The sequence below is a fragment of the Mobula birostris genome, chromosome 3, assembly GCF_030028105.1.
Source record: "Mobula birostris isolate sMobBir1 chromosome 3, sMobBir1.hap1, whole genome shotgun sequence".
NCBI classification, from domain to species: Eukaryota; Metazoa; Chordata; class Chondrichthyes; order Myliobatiformes; family Myliobatidae; genus Mobula; species Mobula birostris.
This window is the reverse complement of record NC_092372.1, coordinates 217,340,449-217,363,195: the sequence shown is the minus strand read 5'-3', so window position 1 is coordinate 217,363,195 and position 22,747 is coordinate 217,340,449. Positions and strand designations below refer to the sequence as shown.

The following is a 22,747-nucleotide window of genomic DNA, read 5'->3' as shown; positions in this document are numbered from 1 at the left end:
TCTCACTACCAATTCTATCCATGTCTCTTTAGCCAGAGGGTGGTGAATCTGTGGAATTCATTGCCACAGACTGCTGTGGAGGCCAAACCATTGGGTATATTTAAAGCAGAGGTTGATAGGTTCTTGATTTGTAGGGGTGTCAAAGGTTACAGGGAGAAGGCAGGAGAATGGGGTTGAAAGGGATAATAAGTCAGCCATGAATCAGAATCGGAAGCAGATTTATGAGCACCGACGGGCATGTGACATGAAATTTGTTAACTTAGCAGCAGCAGTTCAAAGCAATACATAATATAGAAAAAAATGATAAATTAAATAATAATAAATAAATAAGTAAATTAAATACAGTGTATGAATATTGAATAGATTAAAAAGTGCAAAAAACAGAAATACTGTATATTAAAAAAAGTGAGGTAGTGTGCAAGGGACATTAAGGAATCAGATGGCAGAGGGGAAGAAGCTGTTCCTGAATTGCTGAGTGTGTGCCTTCAGGCTTCTGCATCTCCTACCTGATGGTAACAGTGAGAAAAGGGCATGCCCTGGGTGCTGGAGGTCCTTAATAATGGGCGCTGCCTTTCTGAGACACTGCTCCCTGAAGATGTATTGGGTACTTTGCAGGCTAGTACCCAAGATGGAGCTGACTAGATTTACAATCCTCTCGACCAAGTCTGATTCACCATTTATTACTATCCCTCTCAACCCCATTCTCCTGACTTCTCTCCATAATCTTTGACACCCTGACTAATTAACCTGTGCTTTAAATATACCCCATGCCTTGGCCTCCACAGCCGACTGTGCTAATGAATTCCACAGATCCGCTGCCCAAAGTCGGAACGGTGGAGCAGACTCGATGGGCTGAATGGCCTAATTCTGCTCCTGTGTGTGATGGTGTGATACTTTGCCATTCAACCTAAACCCCCACTCCCCCCCCAAACCTTTATACCTTTTTGAGTTAAATGTTCATTATTCCAATGAGGAGGAGGTCTTGTATATGAAGAACAGATTTATTAGCTGCCCATCACCCATTTTAACTTGACCAGAATTTAATTTTCCGCCAATGGGAGTGAGAAAGAGTTGGCAGGAATGAGGCGAGCGGTGGGGTGGGAGCTAGGTTTTCCCAGTGTCACAGCGAGCATGTGTCTGCAGAGTCAGAGCCAGTTTTGACACCTCGCTGGCTTCACTGAATCACGTTTCACCTTGTGGCCGTCATGAGTTTCCATGTCATGTGAAGTGGTTGTCAGTCACCGCCTGGGTGCCGGTGAACACAGGGAACAGCTCTTACACAGCCAGGCTCAGCTGGGGGGCGGTGGGTGGGGGATCCTCCCTCGGGTGCCAAGACACTAAACCTCCAACCCTTTATTGTCTGACCTTTGTCAGTACCTCAGCCTGGTTCCTCTAGAACATTGTAAGACATAGGAGCAGAATTAGGCCATTTGGCCCATCGAATCTGATTCAACATTCCATCATGGCTGATTTATTATCCCTCTCAACCCCATTCCCCTGACTTCTCTCTGTAACCTCTGACACCCTGACTAATCAACCTGTGCTTTAAATATACCCAAAGCCTTGGCCTCCACAGATCCGCTGCCCAAAGTAGAGGAGTTATTCATGGAGTTGTACAACACAGAAGCATACCTGTTGACCTGCCAAGCCAACCGTTAGACACCCACATACACTAGCCCTGTGGTAAATCTCATTGTACTCTCCATCAATTCTCTCCAGAGTTTACCACTTACCTGCAGGAGGGTCAGTTTACAGCAACCAGTTATGGCAGGCGGAGTTCATTCCGGAAAGATGTGTGAACTTTTTACAGAGAGAGTGGTGGGTGCGTGGAATGCACTGCCAGGGATGGTGGCTGTGTCTGATACATTAAGGACATGTAAAAGATTTTTAGATGGGCACATTGACAAAAGAAATATATTTTTTTTGTTCTGTGTGGGAGGGAAGGGTAAGGTTGAAAAGTGCATGGTCATGCACCAACTGTGCTGTACAGTTCTATGTTCCAATTAACCTACCATCCCAGGGATGCTGGGGGATACAGCAACACCAAGGGGAAACCCACAAAGTCACAGGGAGAACAGGCAGACGCTAAGCATACAGCAGCTGAGGTCAGGAATTGAAGCCTTCAAGCCAGCAGCTTTAATGACTGCACAGCTGTGCTGTACAACCTCGCCTCCTCTGTGAGGCTCATCTCAATTTGAACAGGCCTTGGGATAACGTTTCATGAGAGGGTGGAGCCTATATAGAATAAACTGCCAGAGGGTATGAGACCAGAAGGCATTGGAGCAAAATTAGGCCATTCAGCCCATCGAATCTGCTCGGCCATTTCATCATGGATAATCCATTTACCTCTCAACCCCAATCCCCTGCCTTCTCTCCGTAACCTTTCACACCCTAACGAATCAAGAACCTATCAACCTCCACTTTAAATACACTCAATGACCTGGCGTCCACAGCTGCCTGTGACAACATATTCCACAGATTCACCATTCTCTGGCTAAATAAGTTCCTCCTCATCTCAGTACTAAATGTCCTTCTATGCTGAGGTTGTGCACTCCGGTACCAGAATCCCCCACTATAAGAAATATCCACCCTATTGAGGCCTTTCAACATTCAATAGGTTTCAATGAGATCCCCCTCATTCTTCTAAATTTAAGCCAGAGCTATTAAATGCTCCTCATGTAACAAGTCTTTCGATCCTGGAATCATTTTGTGAACCTCCTTTGAACCCTCTCCAATGCTAGCATATCCATTTTTTTCAGATCAGGTGCCCAAAACTGCTCACAATACTACAAATGAGTATTATAAAGCCTCAACATTACATCCTTGCTTTTATATTCTTGTCCTCTCGAAATGAATGCTAACATTGTATTTGCCTTCCTCACCACTGACTCAACCTGCAAATTAACCTTTGGGGAATCCTGCACAAGGACTCGCAAGTTCCTTTGCACCTTGGATTTTGACATGGTTGAGGCAAGTACAATAATGGCATCTCAAATACATGTGAATAAATGTATGGATAGGGAAGGCCAAACATAGACAAATGGGTGTAGGTGGGCACCTTGGTCAGCATTAACAAGATGGGCCAAAGGACCTGTCTCTGTGTGGCTTTTCTCTGTGACTCAGAGAAACATTTAAAGGGGTGATCCCTGAATAGATTGGCAAACCTGGTCATTCATGGGATATACAAATTCACTGAGGAGGCATAATTTTACATAGAAAAAAACATAGAAGACATACAGCCCAATACAGGCCCTTCAGCCCACAAAGCTGTGCCGAACATGTCCCTCCCTTAGAACTACCTAGGCTTTACCCATAGCCCTCTATTTTTCTAAGCGCCATGTAGCCATCCAGGAGTCTCTTAAAAGACCCTATCGTATCCGCCTCCACCACCACTGCTGGCAGCCCATTTCACGCACTCACCACTCTCTACGTAGAAAACTTACCCCTGACATCTCTGCTGTATCTACTTTCAAGTACCTTAAAACTGTGCCCTCTCATGCTAGCCATTTCAGCCCTGGGGAAAAGCCTCTGACTATCCACACGATCAAAGCCTCTCATCATCTTATACATTTTAATCTGTTTGGAGGAACATATGGAGGGAATGTCAGAGGTAATTTCATTACCCAGGGAGTGCTGAGTGCCTGGAACATTCTGCCTGGGGAGCTGGTGGAGGTGGGGCATTTAAGATAGCCAAATGGATGAGAGAAAAATGGAGGGTTATGTGGGAGGGAAGAGTTAGATTGACCTTGGAGTAGATTAAAAGGTCAGCAGAACATTGTGGGCCGAAGGGCCTGTACTGTGTTGAGACGAAAGTTTTAAAAACTGAACACTCCTACAGAGAGTGGATCCCCAGTCCATAACAATTAAACGATGGCCTTTTCCTGTAAAATATCTTTAAAGTTGACTCTCTCCTCTATTTACCATCAAATTCTTTTAATCGGGCAACACTATTTCAAAAAGCTTGATGTCTGTGGGGCTGTCCTCCCCTGTGTGACACTGGTGAATACAGTTAGTACGAGGGGTGGGTAGGTTACCCCCTAACTCCTGACCCTCGACCCTCACCCATGTGATACTAGTGAATACAGTTAGTACGGGGGTGAGTAGGTTACCCCCTGACCCTCGACCCTCCCCTGTGTGACACTGGTGAATACAGTTAGTACGAGGGGTGGGTAGGTTACCCTAACCCCTGACCCTTGATCCTCACCCATGTGACACTGGTGAATACAGTTAGTATGAGGGTGTGGGTAGGTTATACCCCCTGACCCTCAACCCTCTCCTGTGTGACACTAGTGAATACAGTTAGTATGGGGGGTTAGTTACTTACCCCCCCCAACCTACTCAAAACCAGCAAAACCAGCACTATAATCAACCGCTCAGCAACCTAAATCCGATGTTTGATTTTCCCCAAGGGGCTTTTAGATTTTTGCCCATAAAACCATTAGATACAGGAGCAGAATTAGGCCATTCAGCCCATTGTGTCTGCCTCGCCATTCCATCGTGATAGATTTAATATCCCTCTTAACCCATTCTCCTGCCTGCTTCCTGTGACCTTTGACTCCTATTAATCAGGAACTGTCAACCTCTGCTTTAAATATACCCAATGACTTGGTCTCCACAGCCGTCTGTGGCAATGAATTCCACAGATTCACCACTTTTCTGGCTAAAGAAATTCCTCCTCATCTCTGTGCTAAAGGGACTTCCTTGTATTCCTTTTTACCTTGATTATGCTTGTTCAAAGTTCAAAATGAACTGATTGTCAAAGTGCTTGTATGTCACCCCCGAGATTCATTTTCTTGCACGCATTCACAGTAGAAACAAGAAACTTCACAGAATCAATGAAAAACTGCACCCAACAGGAAGGACAAACAACCAGTGTGCAAAGACAACTTGTGCAAATACAGAAAAATAGAAATAATGATATATACATAAGCAATAAATATCAAAATCATTGGGTAGAGAGTCCAGAGATTGTGGGAACAGTTCAATGATTGGGTGAGTGAAGTTGTAAAGTTATACATACGAACAGCTCCCAGATTTTCAGAAACACTTGCCAATCAGTACCGACGAGAATGTGAGCCAAACGTTACCCTCAGAAAGCACGGGGTGACCCCAGTAAGGGCAGAAGAGGGGTGGGAGAATTCTGGCCAGGGCAAGGGACTCTGTTTTGGGAGAGAAGCTGGGGTTGTTCTCCTTTCAGCAGTGAAAGTTGAATGAGAAGGATGAGGCCAATAGAGGCATTGAAAACCGTGAAGGATTTTGACAGAGAGGGTATGGCATGCCTATTTGGTAAGCAATGGGAGATGTGTAACTAGAAGACACCGATTCAAGGCTTTTGGCAAAAGATGCAGAGTGGTTGGATCACCAATGCGTAGATGGCTATGGACCACAACACTGGTAAATAGGATTAATGGGTAACTGATGGTCAATATGATTGTGATGGGCTGATGGATGTGATTCTGTATTGTATCTATGATTGGATAAACAACGGAGTGAGACATATCTCCCGAAAGCCAAATGGACAGAGATCTAATGGTAGTCATAGAGCGCAGAAACAGGTCCTTCAACCCATCTCGTCCTTGCCAGACTGTTACTTTGCGTAGTCCTATTGACCCCCACCTGGACCATCGCCCTCCACCACCCCTCCCATCCATATACTTATCCAAGCTTCTTTTAAATGTTCAGATCGGACCCTCAGCGGCTACTTGCAGACCAAAGTTGGATGGAAATATTTGCCAGGCAGCGGGATAAGCCCATGGGATAAGGAGGGTCGACAGCTCCAGTACCAACAAGATGGCCAGAAAGTCATCTGAGTTTCCACACCAAATGGGAGTAAAATTTCTAGGAAGTACTGACAGGGGCAAGGCCAGGGGTTCTGGTCAAACAAGGGTATGGAGCTCCTGGCTGCCCCACTCTAACTGCCTGAAAATAAAAAAAATAAGGAAACAACCATAAGACATCAGAGCATATTAGGCCATTTGGCCCATCTAGTATATTCCACCATTCGATCATGGCTGATTTACTTTCCCCCTGAACCCCATTCTCCTGCTTTCTCCCCGTAACGTTTGACACACTTACTAAGATAAGACCATAAGGCATAGAGGCAGGATACCTGTATCCAAGAGTTAAATTTAAGGACTTGTGAGTGTGTCCTTCCTAAGATAGTCACGTTTAAAGATTGGCTGGGGCGGGGTAGAGTCATACAGCATAGACTCGGACCTTTTGGCCAGGTTGGTTAAACCCATTCAGGAATACCTGCAAGTTCCGGTCACCTGGAATTGTTGCCTGGATTGGGGAGCGTGCTTTATGAGAATAGGTTGAGTGAACTCGGCCTTTTCTCCTTGGAGCAACAGAGGATGAGAGGTGACCTGATAGAGGTGTACAAGATGATGAGAGGCATTGATCATGTGAATAGTCAGAGGCTTTCTCCCAGAGCTGAAATGGTTGCCACAAGAGGACATAGTTTTAAGGTGCTTGGAAATAGGTACAGAGGAGATGTCAGGGGTATTTTTTTTACGCAGAGAGTGGTGAGTGCGTGGAATGAGCTGCCGGCAACAGTGGTGGAGGCGGATACGATAGGTTCTTTTAAGAGACTTTTAGATAGGTACATGGAGCTTAGAAAAATAGAGGGCTATGGGTAACCCTAGCAATTTCTAAGGTAGGGACATGTTCGGCACAACCCTGTGGGCTATAGGGCCTGTATTGTGCTGTAGGTTTTCTATATTTCTACCTATCTGCAGGAAAGATATTAATAAGGTTTAAAGAGTACAAACAAAATTTACAAAATGTTGCCAGGACTTGAGGACCTGAGTTATAGGAAAAGACTGACTAGGTTTGGACTGGGTTCCCTGGGGCATGGGAGAATGAGGAGAGATTTGATAGAGATATACAGTTATGAGGGATGTATGTAGATTGGGTAAATGCAAGCAGGCTTTTTTCCACTGAGGTTGGGTGAGACTAGAACAAGAGATAACAGGTTGAGAGTGAAGGGTGAAACGCTTGGGGGGAATGTGAGAGGGAACTTCACTCAGAGGGTGGTGAGAATGTGGAACGAGCTGCTAGTGGAAATGGTGGATGCAGGTTTGATTTCAACATTTAGGAGAAATTTGAGTCGGTAGGTTGTTGGAAGGGGTGCGGAGGGCAATGGTCCGAGTGCAGGCTGCTGGGAGTAGGCAGGTAAATAATCCGGCATGGACTAGGTGGACTGAAGGACCTGTTTCTGTGCTGTACAGTATTCCATGACTGTGAGTGTTTCTTGGTGGCGTTGGGTCTGTTAACGGTCCAAGAAAAGTGGAGTTGCATGAGATGGCAAACATTGTCTGGGAATCTTTAGCTTGTTAATCACACCAGCTCATCCAGGTAAATTCACCCAGGTAGGTAAGATATCTCTTTGCTCCCATTCTCCAGAAATCTTGCTTCAAAGTAATGTGTTGTATTGCCAAGTGTCGTCAGATTTCTGATTGTCCTTAACTCTCAGTTCACAATGTTCAATATGTTTATAATGTGCACTATTTTGACCAACTGTGTGTTCATGACCATGTCTGATCCCGCCCCATGGACAAAGAATGTCGAGTGAGTACAGTTACCATAACTCCTCTCTTTGTTGTACTTTCGGTTCGCACAATGCCTTACGAAATTCTACTGTGTGTTTCTTATGCCAATACCCTAATTCCGTAAATAACATTGACCTCTGAACTGTGCCCTTATCTGTCCCGATGAAATGCGTTACCTGGTGTATCTTGCCCTGTGAGACCCATTTGGCAAGTAAGTTAATATTTTTTTAAGTACTGTATTTCCAGCTCATAACGCGCTTTCCACGTGCACTCATGCTGCATCCGAGCGAATTCATGAAGCGACTGATTTTTACCTCCATTATTGAAACAACACGGTTTGCTATTCTGCTGTGGCCTCATTAAAGGAACTGAACCAAAAAAGCACCTTTGCCTTAATGTTTACAGACAAGAAGAAGCTCCCAAGTTCTATCATATCTGCTGGTTGATTATCTCAAGTGATGAGAAATTGTGTAAATCCCTTGCTGACAAAACAAAACAGCAGCAATCGTGTTAAACGCTAAACTGTTGCAAAAAAAAAGCGGCTTGTTCCTTCCTTTAATGAAGGGGCCGAAATGAAGATGGAATTTCTCACAACTTACCGACTTTGAAAAAAATCAATTTTTCTTTCCGCTGTAAAGAAAGAGAGGTTCATTGATACCGAGCATGAAATGAACCCCAGGAATCATTTCCCATTCCGGAACGGAGCCCAGAACGTACCTCTCAACTCGAGAAGCTGGTGCATACTTGACGTAGGCAAATAAAAAAATGCCTTTGATTGATCAGTAGCTAAATAAATGAATTGGAGGCCTTGGGGGTATAAATTTCACCTCGAGTTGACAAAGTTCAAATATCAATGTAAATTTATTATCTCAGTGTGTTTATGTTACAATATACTACATTGAGATTCATTTTCTTGCAGGCATTTATAGGAAAATAACAAAATACAATCAAATTTGTGAAAAAGAATACACATAAACGAAGACTGACAAACAACAAATGTGAAAAAAAGAAGACAAATTGTACAAATAAAAATAAATGATACTGGACATCCAAGGAGGATAAATCATGCAAATAAGAAATAAAAAAAGTTAAATAAATGATAGTGAGAACAGGAGGGGTAGAGCCTTGTAAGTGAGTCTGTAGGTTAGTGGAATCAATCAGTTTGAGGTGAGTGAGGTTATCCTTGCCGGTTCAGGAGTCTGATGGCTGAGGGGTAATAACTGTTCCTGAACCTGGTGGTGTGGGCCTGAAGGCTCCTGTAGCTCCTGCCTGATGGTAGCAGAGAGAGGAGAGCCTGACCTGGATGACATGAGTCATGATTTAAAGAGGCAGATGGCCTTGTCTCTGTCCTGCATTTTAGAGGGGTAACCTGCCAGTAATGCACAGGATAAAACAGAGGCCATGTCTGCCATAACACCTTCAGTAATGAAATGAGATTTGTTTTACAGATACAGCAGGGTAACAGGCCCCTCTGGGCCAGTTACACCCATGTCACCAACTAACCGGCTAACCTTAACCACATGTCTTTGGACTGTGGGAGGAAACCAGAGCACCTGGAGAAACCCCACACAGTACAGACTCCTTACAGACAGTGGCAGGAATTAAACCCCGGTCAGTGGTGTTGAAAGCAATACGCTGGCCACTACGCTGCCGTGCCAATGCAGATTGTGCCGTTCCAAGGCTGACGTGCACAGTGTAACCAGAGGGACTGCAGGGTGTGTATAAAATCATAAGACCACAGGACACAAAAGCAGAATTAGATCTTTCAGCCCACGGAGTCTGCTCCACCATTCCATCGTGGCTCACTCCTGCTCCCTGACACTCACCCAATCTCTGCACCGTGTGACTTACTAGTGTAGAAGAGAGAACAGTGGACACCTGGAACTGTGAACAACGGATGCACACCCTAAGGTTAAAAGCTTTCACAGTGCGAGCTGCAAAAAAAAATTTACCAGCCAGCAAAGATAAGAAACCCATGACCATGAGGTTATCCGAAAAGCATTTTTAACAACAGTTTGGAGAGCCTAATCAAGAGCAGAAGAAGTGTTTACAAGGTCACAGGAAGGATAGCTAGTCAGTTGATGTCAACGAAATTCATGTTAATATCCCACATTGTTGCTTCTAAGTCCTTTGCTTGTCTGAACTTGACTTTGGGATCCATGTCCTCAACCCCAAGTGTGTAGTTGGCGCCACATCAATACAGCTCATTCCTGAGATGTTAAGGTTAGAGTCAACTAGAGCTGTCAAAACTGATACTGATGGTTGCTATTGGACAAAGGTCTTGAAAGCAAAGTGGGAGGTCGGCATCGAGGTACCCTGAGTCATTAAAGATGGATGATCCACCTCATTTCCCATCATGCAGTGCAGTATCAGCCTCACTCAAATCCTCAGTGGTAACTTCGTCCTGGCTACCTAAGGCATTCTGTTCCCAGACTAACACTTTGGGGAGGAGTGAGGAGGGTTTCCCTTAATCGGGACAGAGTAAGTGATGGGTATGTTTCACTTATTTATTAATTTATTTGGAGATGCAGCATGGTCACAGAACATTCTGGCCCAATTACACCCATGTGGCCAATTCATTAACCTACTAACCTGCACATCTTTGAAAAAAAGTACATTGCAATACAGAAAAATTATTATTGGTTACATTTAAAAAGTGTGAAAAAGAGGAATAGTGTTCTTGTTAACCAGTTAACTTGTTAACATTCCTAACTAGTGGATGGGTTGAGGTTTATGAAGGTACTGAGGGAAGAATTGGACCAAGGAGACATGATCTTATTGTTTCTTAAAAAAAAACATATTTCTTATCCCAAGATTCTAAAGCTTCTGTCCAATTGGGTGAATATTGACATGTTCTGGTAAACAACCAATTGGGTTTCTGTGAGTGTGCCTCTTTCCAACTAAAAGAGAAGGATTGCACTGTGGGTCTCACCTTGGACAGTTGAGAGGTATGTTATTTAATCCCTCAGACAATGACCAGGGTAACACCAAATGCTTCATGTCCTCATCCCCTTCATCTGAAGGTTTGCTCTTTGGTCTAAAGCGACTGGTGAGATGTTGTCCATTCCTGAGCTGATGGCCAGCAGGTCGTTGAGAAAGTGTACCGAAGCTTGCCACCATTGCAAGGCTGACGATCACACCCGCTTCTCCACCTCACTCTCCGCCATCTTCTGGCCTGCAAATCGGCCTGTGTTGTGTGAAGAGCCAAGCTCACCTCAGTCCCTCTGTCAACTGCTAATACTGTTCCTTCCCTATTGTTTTACCAGGTACACGTTCACCGGCATTTACACCTTTGAATCAATGATTAAAATTTTGGCAAGAGGGTTCTGCATTGACTCATTCACTTTCCTCCGGGACCCGTGGAACTGGTTGGATTTCAGTGTTATTTTGATGGCGTAAGTAGCATAGATGAGGTTTTCTGACAGGCGATAACACTGGCTGTTGTACTGCTCTAGATTTTAGTTCAGAACATTGCATGAGATCACTGTCTATTTTAATTTTATTTAGAGGTACAGGCCCTTCAGGCCCAATTACACCCATGTGACCAATTAACTGACTGACCTGTAGGACTTTGGAATGCGCGAGGAGACCGGAGCAACGGGCGACCCACACATTCACGGGGAGAACATACAAGCTCCTTACAGGAAGGCGGCAGACTGGAACCCTGGGTCACCGGGTCACTGGCGCAGTAGTAGCATTGTGCCAGCCACTACACTACTGTACTGCCCCGATTGTGTCCGAGATGCAACAGCAACGTCTGTTTGCGCTGGGGCTGCTCCCTGTCTCTTCTGCCCAGCTGTTTTTTTAAATTTGACTTTATCTTCAATAAATAAGCATTTGTTTTTAGATACTTCAGGGATTTCCCCCCCTGATATTGTATTAGAAAGTAAAACGCTTGTCACCTCTTGCAAAGCTCTTGGTTTCTCACCTCATCCCGTGGTAAATTCCAGACAGGTGAGAAATGTGATCTTACTTGCTAAGTTCCTCCAGCATTTTGTGTGTGATGTGTTTGCCCACTGGATCCTTGTGACTTTTAAAATGATTGTGTTTGGGTGATACATGGAGACAGATTAGAATTCATTTTTCTCCTTTGAGGACTTGATTTGTGTAAGGTGCAATGAAGCAAATTGAACAATTTTTTTTTGTCTGTGAATTGGTTCCATTAAGAAAATGACCCTGCACATGAACATCGATTTCTCCAGCTTCTGGTAATTTCTCTTCCCTCACTTTTCTATCCTTTTCCATTCCCCAGTCTAACTGTCCTCCTACCCTTCCTCTTCTCTCCTCTCCCCTCCTATCCTTCCTCTTCTCTCCTCTCCCCTCCTACCCCTTCTCTTCTCTCCTCCCCCCGCCTACCCTTCCTCTTCTCTCCTCTCCCCTCCCACCCTTCCTCTTCTCTCCTCTCCCCTCCTACCCCTTCTCTTCTCTCCTCTCCCCTCCTACCCTTCCTCTTCTCTCCTCTCCCCTCCTACCCTTCCTCTTCTCTCCTCTCCCCTCCTACCCTGCCTCTTCTCTCCTCTCCCCTCCTACCCTTCCTCTTCTCTCCTCTCCCCTCCTACCCTGTCTCTTCTCTTCACCTCCCTCTGGTGTCCCTCCTCCTTTCCTTTCTCTCATGACCGATTTTTCTCTCCTATCAGATTTCTTGTTCTTAAGCCCTTTACCTCTTCCACCTATCACCTCCCAGCTTCTGCCTTCATCGTCCCTCCCCCACCCATCCACCCACCTCCCTCTCACCTGTCTCACCTGGTCTCACCTGTCACCTGTCAGCTTGTACTCCTTCTACCTCCCCCACCACGACCAACTTTTTCTGGCTTCTGCCCCCTTCCTTTCCAGTCCTGCTGCAGGGTCTTGGCCCAAAATGTTGACTGTTGATTTCCCTCCACAGATGCTGTCTGACTTGATAATTTGTTCCTGCATGCTCTGTGTGTTGCTCAAGATCTTTGGCATCTGCAGAGCCCCTTGCGTTTATAGAACAGGCACAGGAGCCCATGATGGCTGTACTGATCCAATTCAATTAGTAATCCAATGGCCAACCTAACTAACCCCCTTTGCCTACACAAGGTCCATATCCTTCCATTTTCCTCACATTCATCTGCCTATCTAAACTCCTCTTAAAAGTTCTGAACGTGTTTGCCTCAAACACCACTGCAAGCAGTGCATTTCAGGCACCCACCATTCTTTGTGTTAAAAAAACTTGCCCCTCACATCTCCTTTGAATTTACCCCCCTCAACTTAAACGCATGCCCTCTGATATTAGCCATTTCAACCCTGGGAAAAAGATACTGTCTGTCTAGTCTATCTATGCCTCTCATAATCTTATAAACCTCCATCAGATCTCCCCCCAGCTCAGCCTCAGCCACTCCAGAGAAAACAACTCAAGTTTGTCCAAACTCTTGTTATAATACATGCCCTCTAATCCAGGTCACATCATGGTAAACCTCTTCTGGACCCTCTGCAAAGCCTTGACGTCCTTCCTATAACGGAGTGACCAGAATTGTATGCATTACTCCCGATGTGAAGTGTTACACCTAACTAGAGTTTTGTAAAGCTTTTTGACTTTTGAACTCAATGCCTTGACTAATAAGTGCAAGCATGCCATAAGCCTTCTCAACCACCCGATCAACCTCTGTAGCCACTTTCGGGGAGCTATGAACTTGGACTGCAAAGTCTCTCTGTTCATCAACGCTGGTAAGGGTCTTGCCTTTAATAGTGTACTGTCTCTTCGTTTTTGACACGTCAAGGTGCAACACTTCACATTTGTCCGGGTTAAACTCCATCTGCCATTTCTTCACCCATTTCTTCGTTGGATGTATTTAGGGAAAACCCTTGTAGGTTCTTGATTGGACACGGCATCAAAGGTTATGGGGAGAAGACCAAGGAGTGTGGCTGAGGAGGGGATCAGCCATGACTGAATGGCGGAGAGTACCCGATGGGCCAATTCTAATTCTGCTCCTATGTCTGCAACTGACCTATAACCCGTTGTATTCTTTGCCAGTTTTCCACACTATCCACAACACCATCAAACTTCATATCAACTGCAAACTTATTCACCCACCCATCTACATTTTCATCCAGGTCATTTATATACATCACAAACAGCAGAGGTCCCAGCACACATCCCTGCAGAATACCACATATCATAGACCTCCAGCTAGAGCAAGTCCCTTTGACCACCACCTTCTGTCATCTATGGGAAAGCCAGTTCTGATTCCAAACAGCCAATTTACCATGGATCCCATGCTTCTTAATCTTCTGGATGAGCCTTCTGTGAGAATCCTCGTCAAACGCTTCATTAAAATCCATGTAGCCAATCTCCACAGCTCTACCTTCATCAATCAGCCTCATCATCTCATCAAAATACTCAATCAAGTTAGCAAGGCATGACTTGCTCTGCACAAAGCCATGCTGGCTCTCCTTAATTAGGCCACGGTTTTCCAAATGCTCATAAACCCTATCCCTAAGAATTCTCTCCAATAACTTTCCTACCCATGGCATGAGACTCACTGGTCTACAGTTTCCAGGATTATCCATTCCGGAACAATGGAATAACGTAAGCTACTTGCCAGTCCTCCAGGACCTTGCCTATGGCTAAAGAGGACATGAAGGTAATGGACAAGACCGAGCAATCTCTTCTCTCGCCTCTCTCAATAACCTGGGCATATCCCATCAGGTCCTGGGGATTTATTCACTTTAGTATTCTTTAAGAGACCCAACACATCTTCTTCCTTTACCTTGAAATGCCCTAGTATATCAATGCACTCGACACTGATCTCCCGATCTTCCACATCCTCTGCTCGGTAAATACTGATGTAAAGTACTTATTAACGACCTCACCCACATCGTCCGCATCCAAGCAAAGGTTCCCCCTTTTATCCTTGAGTTATCCTCTTGCTCCTGATGTATGTATAGAATGCCCTGCGACTCACCTAAATTCTACTTGCCAAGGACTTTTCAAGGCCCTGCTTGGCTTTCTCTAATTCCCTTCTTGAGTTCTTTTCTGGCTTCTTTAGAATCCTCAAGGGTTCTGTTGGATTCTAGCTTCCTAAGATTTAAATACTTTTCGTTTTTTTATGAAGCATGGCCCATCTATTTTTTGCCTTCTGGACTCATGTGACTTTTAAACTGACTTGTGGTGGTCGGGTGACAATACTGGACGCAGATCGGCATTCCTTTCTCCTCCTTGAGAGCTTGGTTTGTGTAACAGGTGAATCATTTGAGTTTTATCGGTGAATTGGCTCTGTTAACAAAATGAGCCAGGACATGCTGAAGAAGGGAAGTCTTGCCCTCAGGACAGGAATGCAGCTGGGAGCATTCCAAATATGGTCTGCCCAATGCTTTACAAAACCTCTGCAGTACCTCCATGCCTTTATATTCTGGAGCTCTCAGAATGAATACTAACATTATGTTTGCCTTCTTTACTACTGACTCAGGCTGCAAGTTAATCTTGAGGGAATGCTGGACTAGAACTCTGATTTCTGAATTTGCTGACCATTTACACAGAGGGGGTGAGGATAAGGAGCTCATTACCACAGGGAGGTGATGGATTCAACGAGGTGCATGAGTGACAAAAGGAGGTCCTGTTTCTGTTGTAAAGGAGGGGGGAGGCAGGAGGCATGAGTGAAACTTTAAGAGTGGCACAGTCTGAATCAAACGGGTCCCTACTGTTTGAAGGCAAGTGTGGATAGTGGGTAAAGCTGGAAGGTGTGTGTGTGTGTGTGTGTGTGTGTGTGTGTTGCCGTTCCAAATAACTGTGCTTTCACTCTTCAGGTATGTAACAGAGTTCGTAAACCTCGGCAATGTTTCCGCTCTCCGAACGTTCAGAGTATTGAGGGCATTGAAAACCATTTCCGTTATCCCAGGTAAGAATTCCCACAAGGTTAGTGCTGTCTGTCCTCCCTCTCCTTCCTCTTCCACTCCATTTGTCACAGGAGTGTGGCTGAGCTTTGCGGGAGCCCAGTTATGTCTGGGTCCTGCCAGAGCAGAGTCAGGTTATACACTAATGATTGTGTGAACTTTCATAAATAGCCTTATTCAACTTGGGAAATAAAATTGCTCATTTGGGATGTTAGCAAAAATGATTTAAAAATATTCAATTATGTCATTACTTTTTCCAATTGACCACATTAAGCTGTTACTCAAGATTAGATGAGGTTATTTTAGATTAGATTATGTTTATTTGCCATACAGGGAAATGTGTCATTTGTGACAACAGCCAACACAGTCTGAGGATGTGCTGGATAGCCCACAAGTGTCGCCATGCTTCCAGTACCAACATAGCATGCCCACACTTACTAACCTTAATGCGTTTGGAATGTGGAGCACCCGGAGGAAATCCACACGGTCATGGGATGAACGTACAAACTCCTTACAGACAGTGGTGGGAATTAAACACCTATGCTGGCGGTGTAACAGCTTTACACTAAGTACTATGCTACTGTGCCATTTCAGGATGAGAAAATGAAACGGGAATCTTGTCACTCTCTTTCTCAGTATTTTTCCTATAAGGCAAAGGGAGGCCATTCGGCTCATTGAGTTTATGCCAGCTCTCAGAGTAATCCCACCATTCCCATTCCTGCACTTATTTCTCTGTAACCTATTCTCAGTCACACAGTTGCAGAAAGAAAGAAGTACAAAACTTCAAAAGCAATTACTACAGCACAGAAACTGGCCCTTTGGCCCATCTAGCCTATGCTGAACTGATCTTATGCCTAGTCCTTTCAACTGGCACGTGAGCCATTACCTCCATACCTGTCTCATCCATATACCTATCCATATAATTGTACTCACATCTACCATTTCCACTGGCAGTTCATTCCACACTCACACCACCCTCTGAGTGAAGAAGATCCCCCTCAGGTTTATGTTAAATATTTCACCTTTCATCTTAAACCCAGGGGTTCCCAACCTTTTTTTCACCGCGGACCGGTTTAATATTGACAATATTCTTGCAGACTGGCTGACCGGGGGCGGTGGGTGTTCAAGTAGGGTTAAACTTACCTCAACATGTCTTTTACAGTTAGGGTCGCCAACTTTCTCACTCCCAAATAAGGGACAAAAGTAGCAGTCAAATCCCGGGACACTTTACCCCAGGAAAGACTACCATGACCATGAAGCCTTGTGTGGGCACCTGTGTGCGCATGCCTGACGTGCGCATGTGATGTGTGCATGTGCGTCCGTGCTGATTTTTCCTCCCGCAGATCGGTTTTCCTTCATCTTCCTGACATACTGTACATACATTATTTCTGCTTTATATAGTCTGTGTATTTATCATATCATTCCTGCTTCTATTATATGTTAGTGTTATTTATTTTCGGTTTTATGTGTTATTTGGCATGATTTGTTAGGTTATTTTTTGGGTCTGGGAACACTCAAAAATTTTTCCCATATAAATTAATGGTAATTGCTTCTTCGCTTTACGCTATTTCGGCACGAAAGGTTTCATAGGAACACTCTACCTTAGTGGGGGAAATACCGGACAAATCAATTTAGCCCAATATACGGGATGTCCCGGCAAATACGGGACAATTGGCAACCCTATGTTCAAGTTCAACAGTGCGTGACAGGGAATGAGGAAAGATGCAGCTGACTCATATCGTTTCCTCGCGGCCCAGTAGCATATGCTTTGCACGTGGTTGGGGACCGCTGCCTTAAACCTATGACCTCTAGTTCTCATCTCACCCAATTTGTGGGGAGAAAGCTTGCTTGCATTCACCCTGTCTATACTCCTCATCATTTTGTAGATCTCTATCAAACCTCCCCTCATTCTCTAATCCTCCAAGGAATAAAGTCCAAACCTATTCAACCTTCCCTGGTTGTATCACAGCCTGGTATGGAAACACCAATGTCCTTGAATGGAAATTCCTACAAAATGTAGTGAATATGGCCCAGTCCATCACAGGTAAAGCCCTCCCCACCATTGAACACGTCTACACGGAGTTCTGTCGTAGGAAAGCAGCATCCATCATCAGAGACTCCCACCACACAGATCGTGCTCTCTTCCCACTGCTGTCACCAGGAAGGTGGTACAAGAGCATCAGGACTCACACCACCAGGTTCAGGAACAGTTGTTACCCCTCAACCATCAGGCTCCTGATCCAAAGGGGATAACTTCATTCAACATCATCAATGAAATATTCCCACAACCTATGGGCTCACTTTCAAGGACTCTTCCTCTCATGCTCTCAATATTTATCACAGTACTTATTTATTATTATTATTATTACCAATATTTAAAATTTCTTTTTCTATTTGCAAAGTTTGTTGTCTTTTGCACACTGGCTGTCCACCCCATTGGTTTGGTCTTTCATTGATCCTATTATGGTAACTGGATTATTGAGTATGCCCACAAGAAAATGAATCAGTGTAGTATATGGTGAGATATATGTACTTTGATAATAAATTCACTTTGACCATTGAACCTTGAACCTTGTTGCTGCTGCTTCTGTTGTTCTGAGGAACACTTTGGATGTGTTGACACCAACGTTGACGCCAGAAGGTGTGGTGACACGTGGGTGCAGCACATCCGTGGGTTTGCTGCCTGTTAACACAGACAACATTTATTCAGTGTATGTTTTCGATGTACGTGTGATAAATAAATAAATCAGAATCATTTTACATCTAAGAATTGATTCCTTTGCTAACAGTTGAAGGGGCACTGAGAAGCCAGTTCAGTTCTGGCAGTGAAACAAGACTTTAGCCGTGGTAAAATTCACAACAGCTTTCAGAGCTGATTCGTTTGCTTTGGCACTGATAAGGTTTCAGATTGAGTTACGTTGTATGTTTCTTTTAATTGGTTATCCCTGTTTGAGAAAGGCACGTTGTCCTGTTAGTTTCCAGACTTTTTCTCCTTCTTAGGTGGTGCTTGGGGATTGAGGATGCCTTATTTCCATTCCTGTTCTGCATGGAGCGGGATGTCCACATTGTTGTGCCGAACCAATTAAACACCTAACTTGTTTAGTATCCATACCCCTCCATTCTCTGAGCTTTCACGAGCCTCAGAGCCTCTTACACACCTGTATTGTATTTCCCATCACTTTGCAGCAGGTTCCAGGTACCCACCGCTCCCTGTGTAAAGTAATAAAACTTGGCCCACACATCTCCTTCAAATTTACCCCCAGCAGCACACAGACCATTATCAAATAAGTTCAGTCAAAACAAAGCCTTAAAAACTCATGCCCTCCAGTACTAGACATTTCAGTTCTGGGAATAAAGAGATACCAGGTCTATACTCTATGTCTCTTGCAATCTTCTCTCAGGTCTCCCCTCAGCCTCTGCTGCCCCTAAGCTCTCCACGTGCCCCTCATTCCAGGCAAACATCATCTGCACCCTCTCCAATGTCTTCCTGTAATGGGGTGACCAGAGGGGAGTTCTTTAGGGTTTGAGGTGAATGATTACATTGCTGTGGGAAGAATAGATTGGCGGACTTAATACGTATTCTGGCCACCACAACATGAACCTCTCTTTCCTTTTTGCTCATGTTTTTAATGAGAAGGAATAATTGAAGAAGTAACCTTTTCCACCGATTCTGGACACTATTGTGTGAGATATATATAGTGTTAATTGTCTGGTACCTTGCACGGTGACTGCCCACTCTTAGGTGGACTCATTTGTAATTAATTATGGGGTAGAATTGCATGGTAAGGTATGGGTGGGTGTTCTTGTTTGGTATGAGCAACTCGTAGATAAAAACCTTAGTGAGCTTTATAGTTCTTGTCCTGATGATCAGTTTGTGGGTTGTTGGAACAAAATTATTCACCCCTTTAACCTCATTCTCCCAGTGCCAAGAGTTCATGTTAAAATAAATTACTTTGCAATTATTTTGTATCCCACGGACATTCTCTATTGTTGACTGCACCGACACTCGCATACATATTTGCCCTGGATTTTGATGTAACCCTGGGTTAGAAAGGGTTGGATTGGAATTCCACTTTCTAATAATCATAAAGTACCATTAAGTTAGGCTGAATAACATAACAATAATAAACCAATTCTAACTCCAATTAACCAATTTCAATTCCAATTCCAATCTGAATAAACCAATTATAGTTCCAATAATCCAATTCCAATTCTAGTAAACCAAATTGAATTCCAATTCAATTCCCCAATTCAAATAAACCAATACCAATTCCAATTCCAATAAACCAATTCCTTTTCCAATTCCACTAAACTGATCCAATAGAACTGTTGCCTAGTGGTTAGCACAACACTTTACGGTATCAGTGAGCTGGGTTGTTCTCCTGTCGCTGTCTGTAAGGAGTTTGTACGTTTTCTCCGTGAACTCATGGGTTTCCTCTGGGTGCTCTGGTTTCCTCCCACAGTCCAAAGATGTACTGGTTGGTAAATTAATTGATCATTGTAAATTGTTCCTTGATTAGGCTAGGATTAAAATTTGGGAATTGCTGGGCAGTGTAGCTTGAAGGGCCAACTGCACACTGTATGCCACTAAATAAATAAATCAAATCCAATTCCAATTCCAATTAATTCATTCTATTCCACGGATGCTGCTCAGCCTGCAGAGTTCTTCCAGCAAATTGCTAGTTTACGTCAATTTATGTTTGTGGATTTCTGTTTGGCTTTCAACACTATTATCCCACAGGCCTCAGTGAACAAACTCCTCAGTCTAAATAAAAGTCTATGCAACTGGATGTAGGGCTTCCAAACCAACAAACCTCAAGTAGTCAGGATGCACAACTGGTCCATGCCCCCAACCACAACTACTTTGTCACTTCCTGTCGGTCACCTTGTGTACAGACACTTTTGTCCTAGCGTCACATAATAGACATGCACTCAATCTATGTATATAAGCTGACTTATGCATTTATATTTATTTATTGTGGTTTTTGAATTATTTTGTCTTCTTTATCTTAGTGTTTTTTGTGCGGCCTCAGTTCCGGGGGAAACAGTTATTCCATTCTCCTTTACACCTGTGTACTGGAAATGACGTTAAACAATCTTGAATTTTGAATCCTGGTTCTGTCCAGGTTTATTGTGTGTCGAAAGCAGAATAAGATAGGTCAGGCAGCATCTGTGGGGAGAGAAACTGGGTAAAGATATCAGTTGTGATGGAAGTTCTTTCTTGAAACATTAACCATCTAGGTATCCTTGATGGGTGAAACAGTACTTCCAGCTCCACCTTTAATCTAAAATAAACATTTCTTCAAGTACTTTTGCTGACATTTCTGTCTCCCTTCCAGCTCCATTTTGTGGCTGAGGGTGGTTTGCAAAACCTATGTGTCTTCTGGGGACAATAAACAGTTTGACAATTTTTATGGAGACAAATGAAACTGTTGGTTGTCATTAGCTCCCAGCTCCCATGGTAGCCTACTTCAGCATGAACAGACACTGCCTTCTTCATTACAACCATCAGAGAGGAGGTACCAGGAGCCTGAAGACACACACTCAATGTTTCTTCCCCTCCGTCATCAGGTTTCTGAACGGACTGTGAACTAACCCATGAATACTACCTCTCTCTGTTTTTGCTCTCTTTCTGCAGTGCTCATTTAATTTAATTTATTTACATTTAATTTACTTAATTTTATATATTCCTTATTGGAACTTATGGTTTTTTAATGTACTGCACTGTCCTGCTGCTGTAAAACAACAAAAGCCACGCTGTATATTGGTGATAGTGAACCTGATTCTACATTTGAAGGCAGAAACGTGATGGATACGCTGGCATTCACGGTAGCGTAGTGGTTAGCGATTCCCATCGCTGTCTGTAAGGAGTTTGTACGTTCTCCCCGTGACCACGTGGGTCTCCTCCAGGTGCCTCGGTTTCCTCTCATATTCCAAAGGTGTACGGTTAGGTTTAGTGAGCTGTGCGCATGCTGTGTTGGCGCTGGAAGTGTGGCACACGCGTGAAATTTGATTTCATGTAAGCAACACACTTCACTGTATGTATCAATGTACATGCAACAAGTGAAGCTAATCTTTATGTTAATCATTGACTCGCTCTCAGCCGCTCTTGGTGACAGTGGTGAAGTTACCATTTGACACCATAGCAACCAGAACAATATGGATGGAGAATTGGGTGCAATGTAGACTGAGTTATGGGACGAGATTGAGCAGGTTGGGACTTCATTTAATGAAGAGTAGGAGAATGAGGGATGATCTTATTGAGGTATATAAAGGCATGAGGGGTATAGATAGGGTGAATGTGCACAGCCCTTATACCTCACCTGCCCATCATTTCCCTCCGGTGCACCTCCTTCTTCCCTTTCTTTTATAGTCCACTCTCCTCTCCTATCAGATGCCTTCTTCTTCATCCCTTTAACTTTTCAACCTATTGCCTCCCATCTTCTCACTTCAACCCTCCCTCCCTACCCACACCCAGCTTCCCCTGCACGTGACTTCACCTTTCACCTGCCAGCTTGTACTCCTTCCTCTCTTCCCACCTTCTTAATCTGGCTTCCTCCCCCTTCCCATCCAGTCCTGATGAAGGGTCTCAGCCCGAAACGCCGTCTGTTTATTCCTCTCCATAGATGCTGCCTGACTTGCTGAGTTTCTCCAGCATTTTGTGTGTGTTGCTCGAGATTTCCAGCATCTGCAGAATCTTTTGTGTTTCTTCCCCAGGGATGGGAAATCAGGGACATACTGCAGGTTTAAGATAGGAGGACACTTACAGCTTGGGGTGGTGGAGTTCAGAATTCAATTCCGGTGTCCCCTGTAAGGAAGCGTGTACGCCTTCCCATGTGTGCACAGAATTCCTCCGTGTGCTCTGGTTTCCTCCCAAATAGTCTAAAGACATACCAGCTAGAGGGTTAACTGGTCATCGTAAATTGTCTTGTGATTAGGTTAGGGTTAAATCGGTGGATTGCTAGGCGTCCCGGCTCGGTGGATCGGAAGGGACTGTTACGCGCTGTACCGCTAAATAAATAAAGTAAGTATTTTCCAATAAACACCTGCAAGAAAATGAATCATGTTTTGATAATAAATTTATTTTGAATTTGACATTTTAAAATTACAACCCTTTGTTTTGGTTCTGGGTCCTCCTGCCATAAGTTGAGGGTGACTCACCCTTACTAGGATCTCTTGAAACTTTTATGTGACAGCTTTTCTTGAGCCAAATGGGACAGTTGGTTTCCATCCAGCTTCAGCTCCTCTGGTAATTTATATGAATTTATACAACAATGCCATGTGTGATGCTGGTGAGGCTACACTTGGAATCCTGCGTGTAGTGCAGGTTGCCTGGGTTATAG

At 44.1% G+C, this 22,747-nt stretch overlaps 1 protein-coding gene across 4 annotated transcripts in view; it reads left to right on the top strand.

The window, feature by feature from the left end:
* The window catches only part of scn5lab (sodium channel, voltage gated, type V-like, alpha b), a 480,040-nt gene that overhangs the window by 171,528 nt on the left and 285,765 nt on the right, over positions 1-22,747 (top strand). For all 4 annotated transcript variants that reach the window (XM_072254130.1, XM_072254129.1, XM_072254125.1 and 1 more), the window contains exons 5-7: positions 7,481-7,569; positions 10,817-10,945; positions 15,318-15,409. In XM_072254130.1, the coding sequence (XP_072110231.1) occupies positions 7,481-7,569; positions 10,817-10,945; positions 15,318-15,409 (310 nt within the window). The remainder of the gene's footprint in view (positions 1-7,480; positions 7,570-10,816; positions 10,946-15,317; positions 15,410-22,747) is intronic.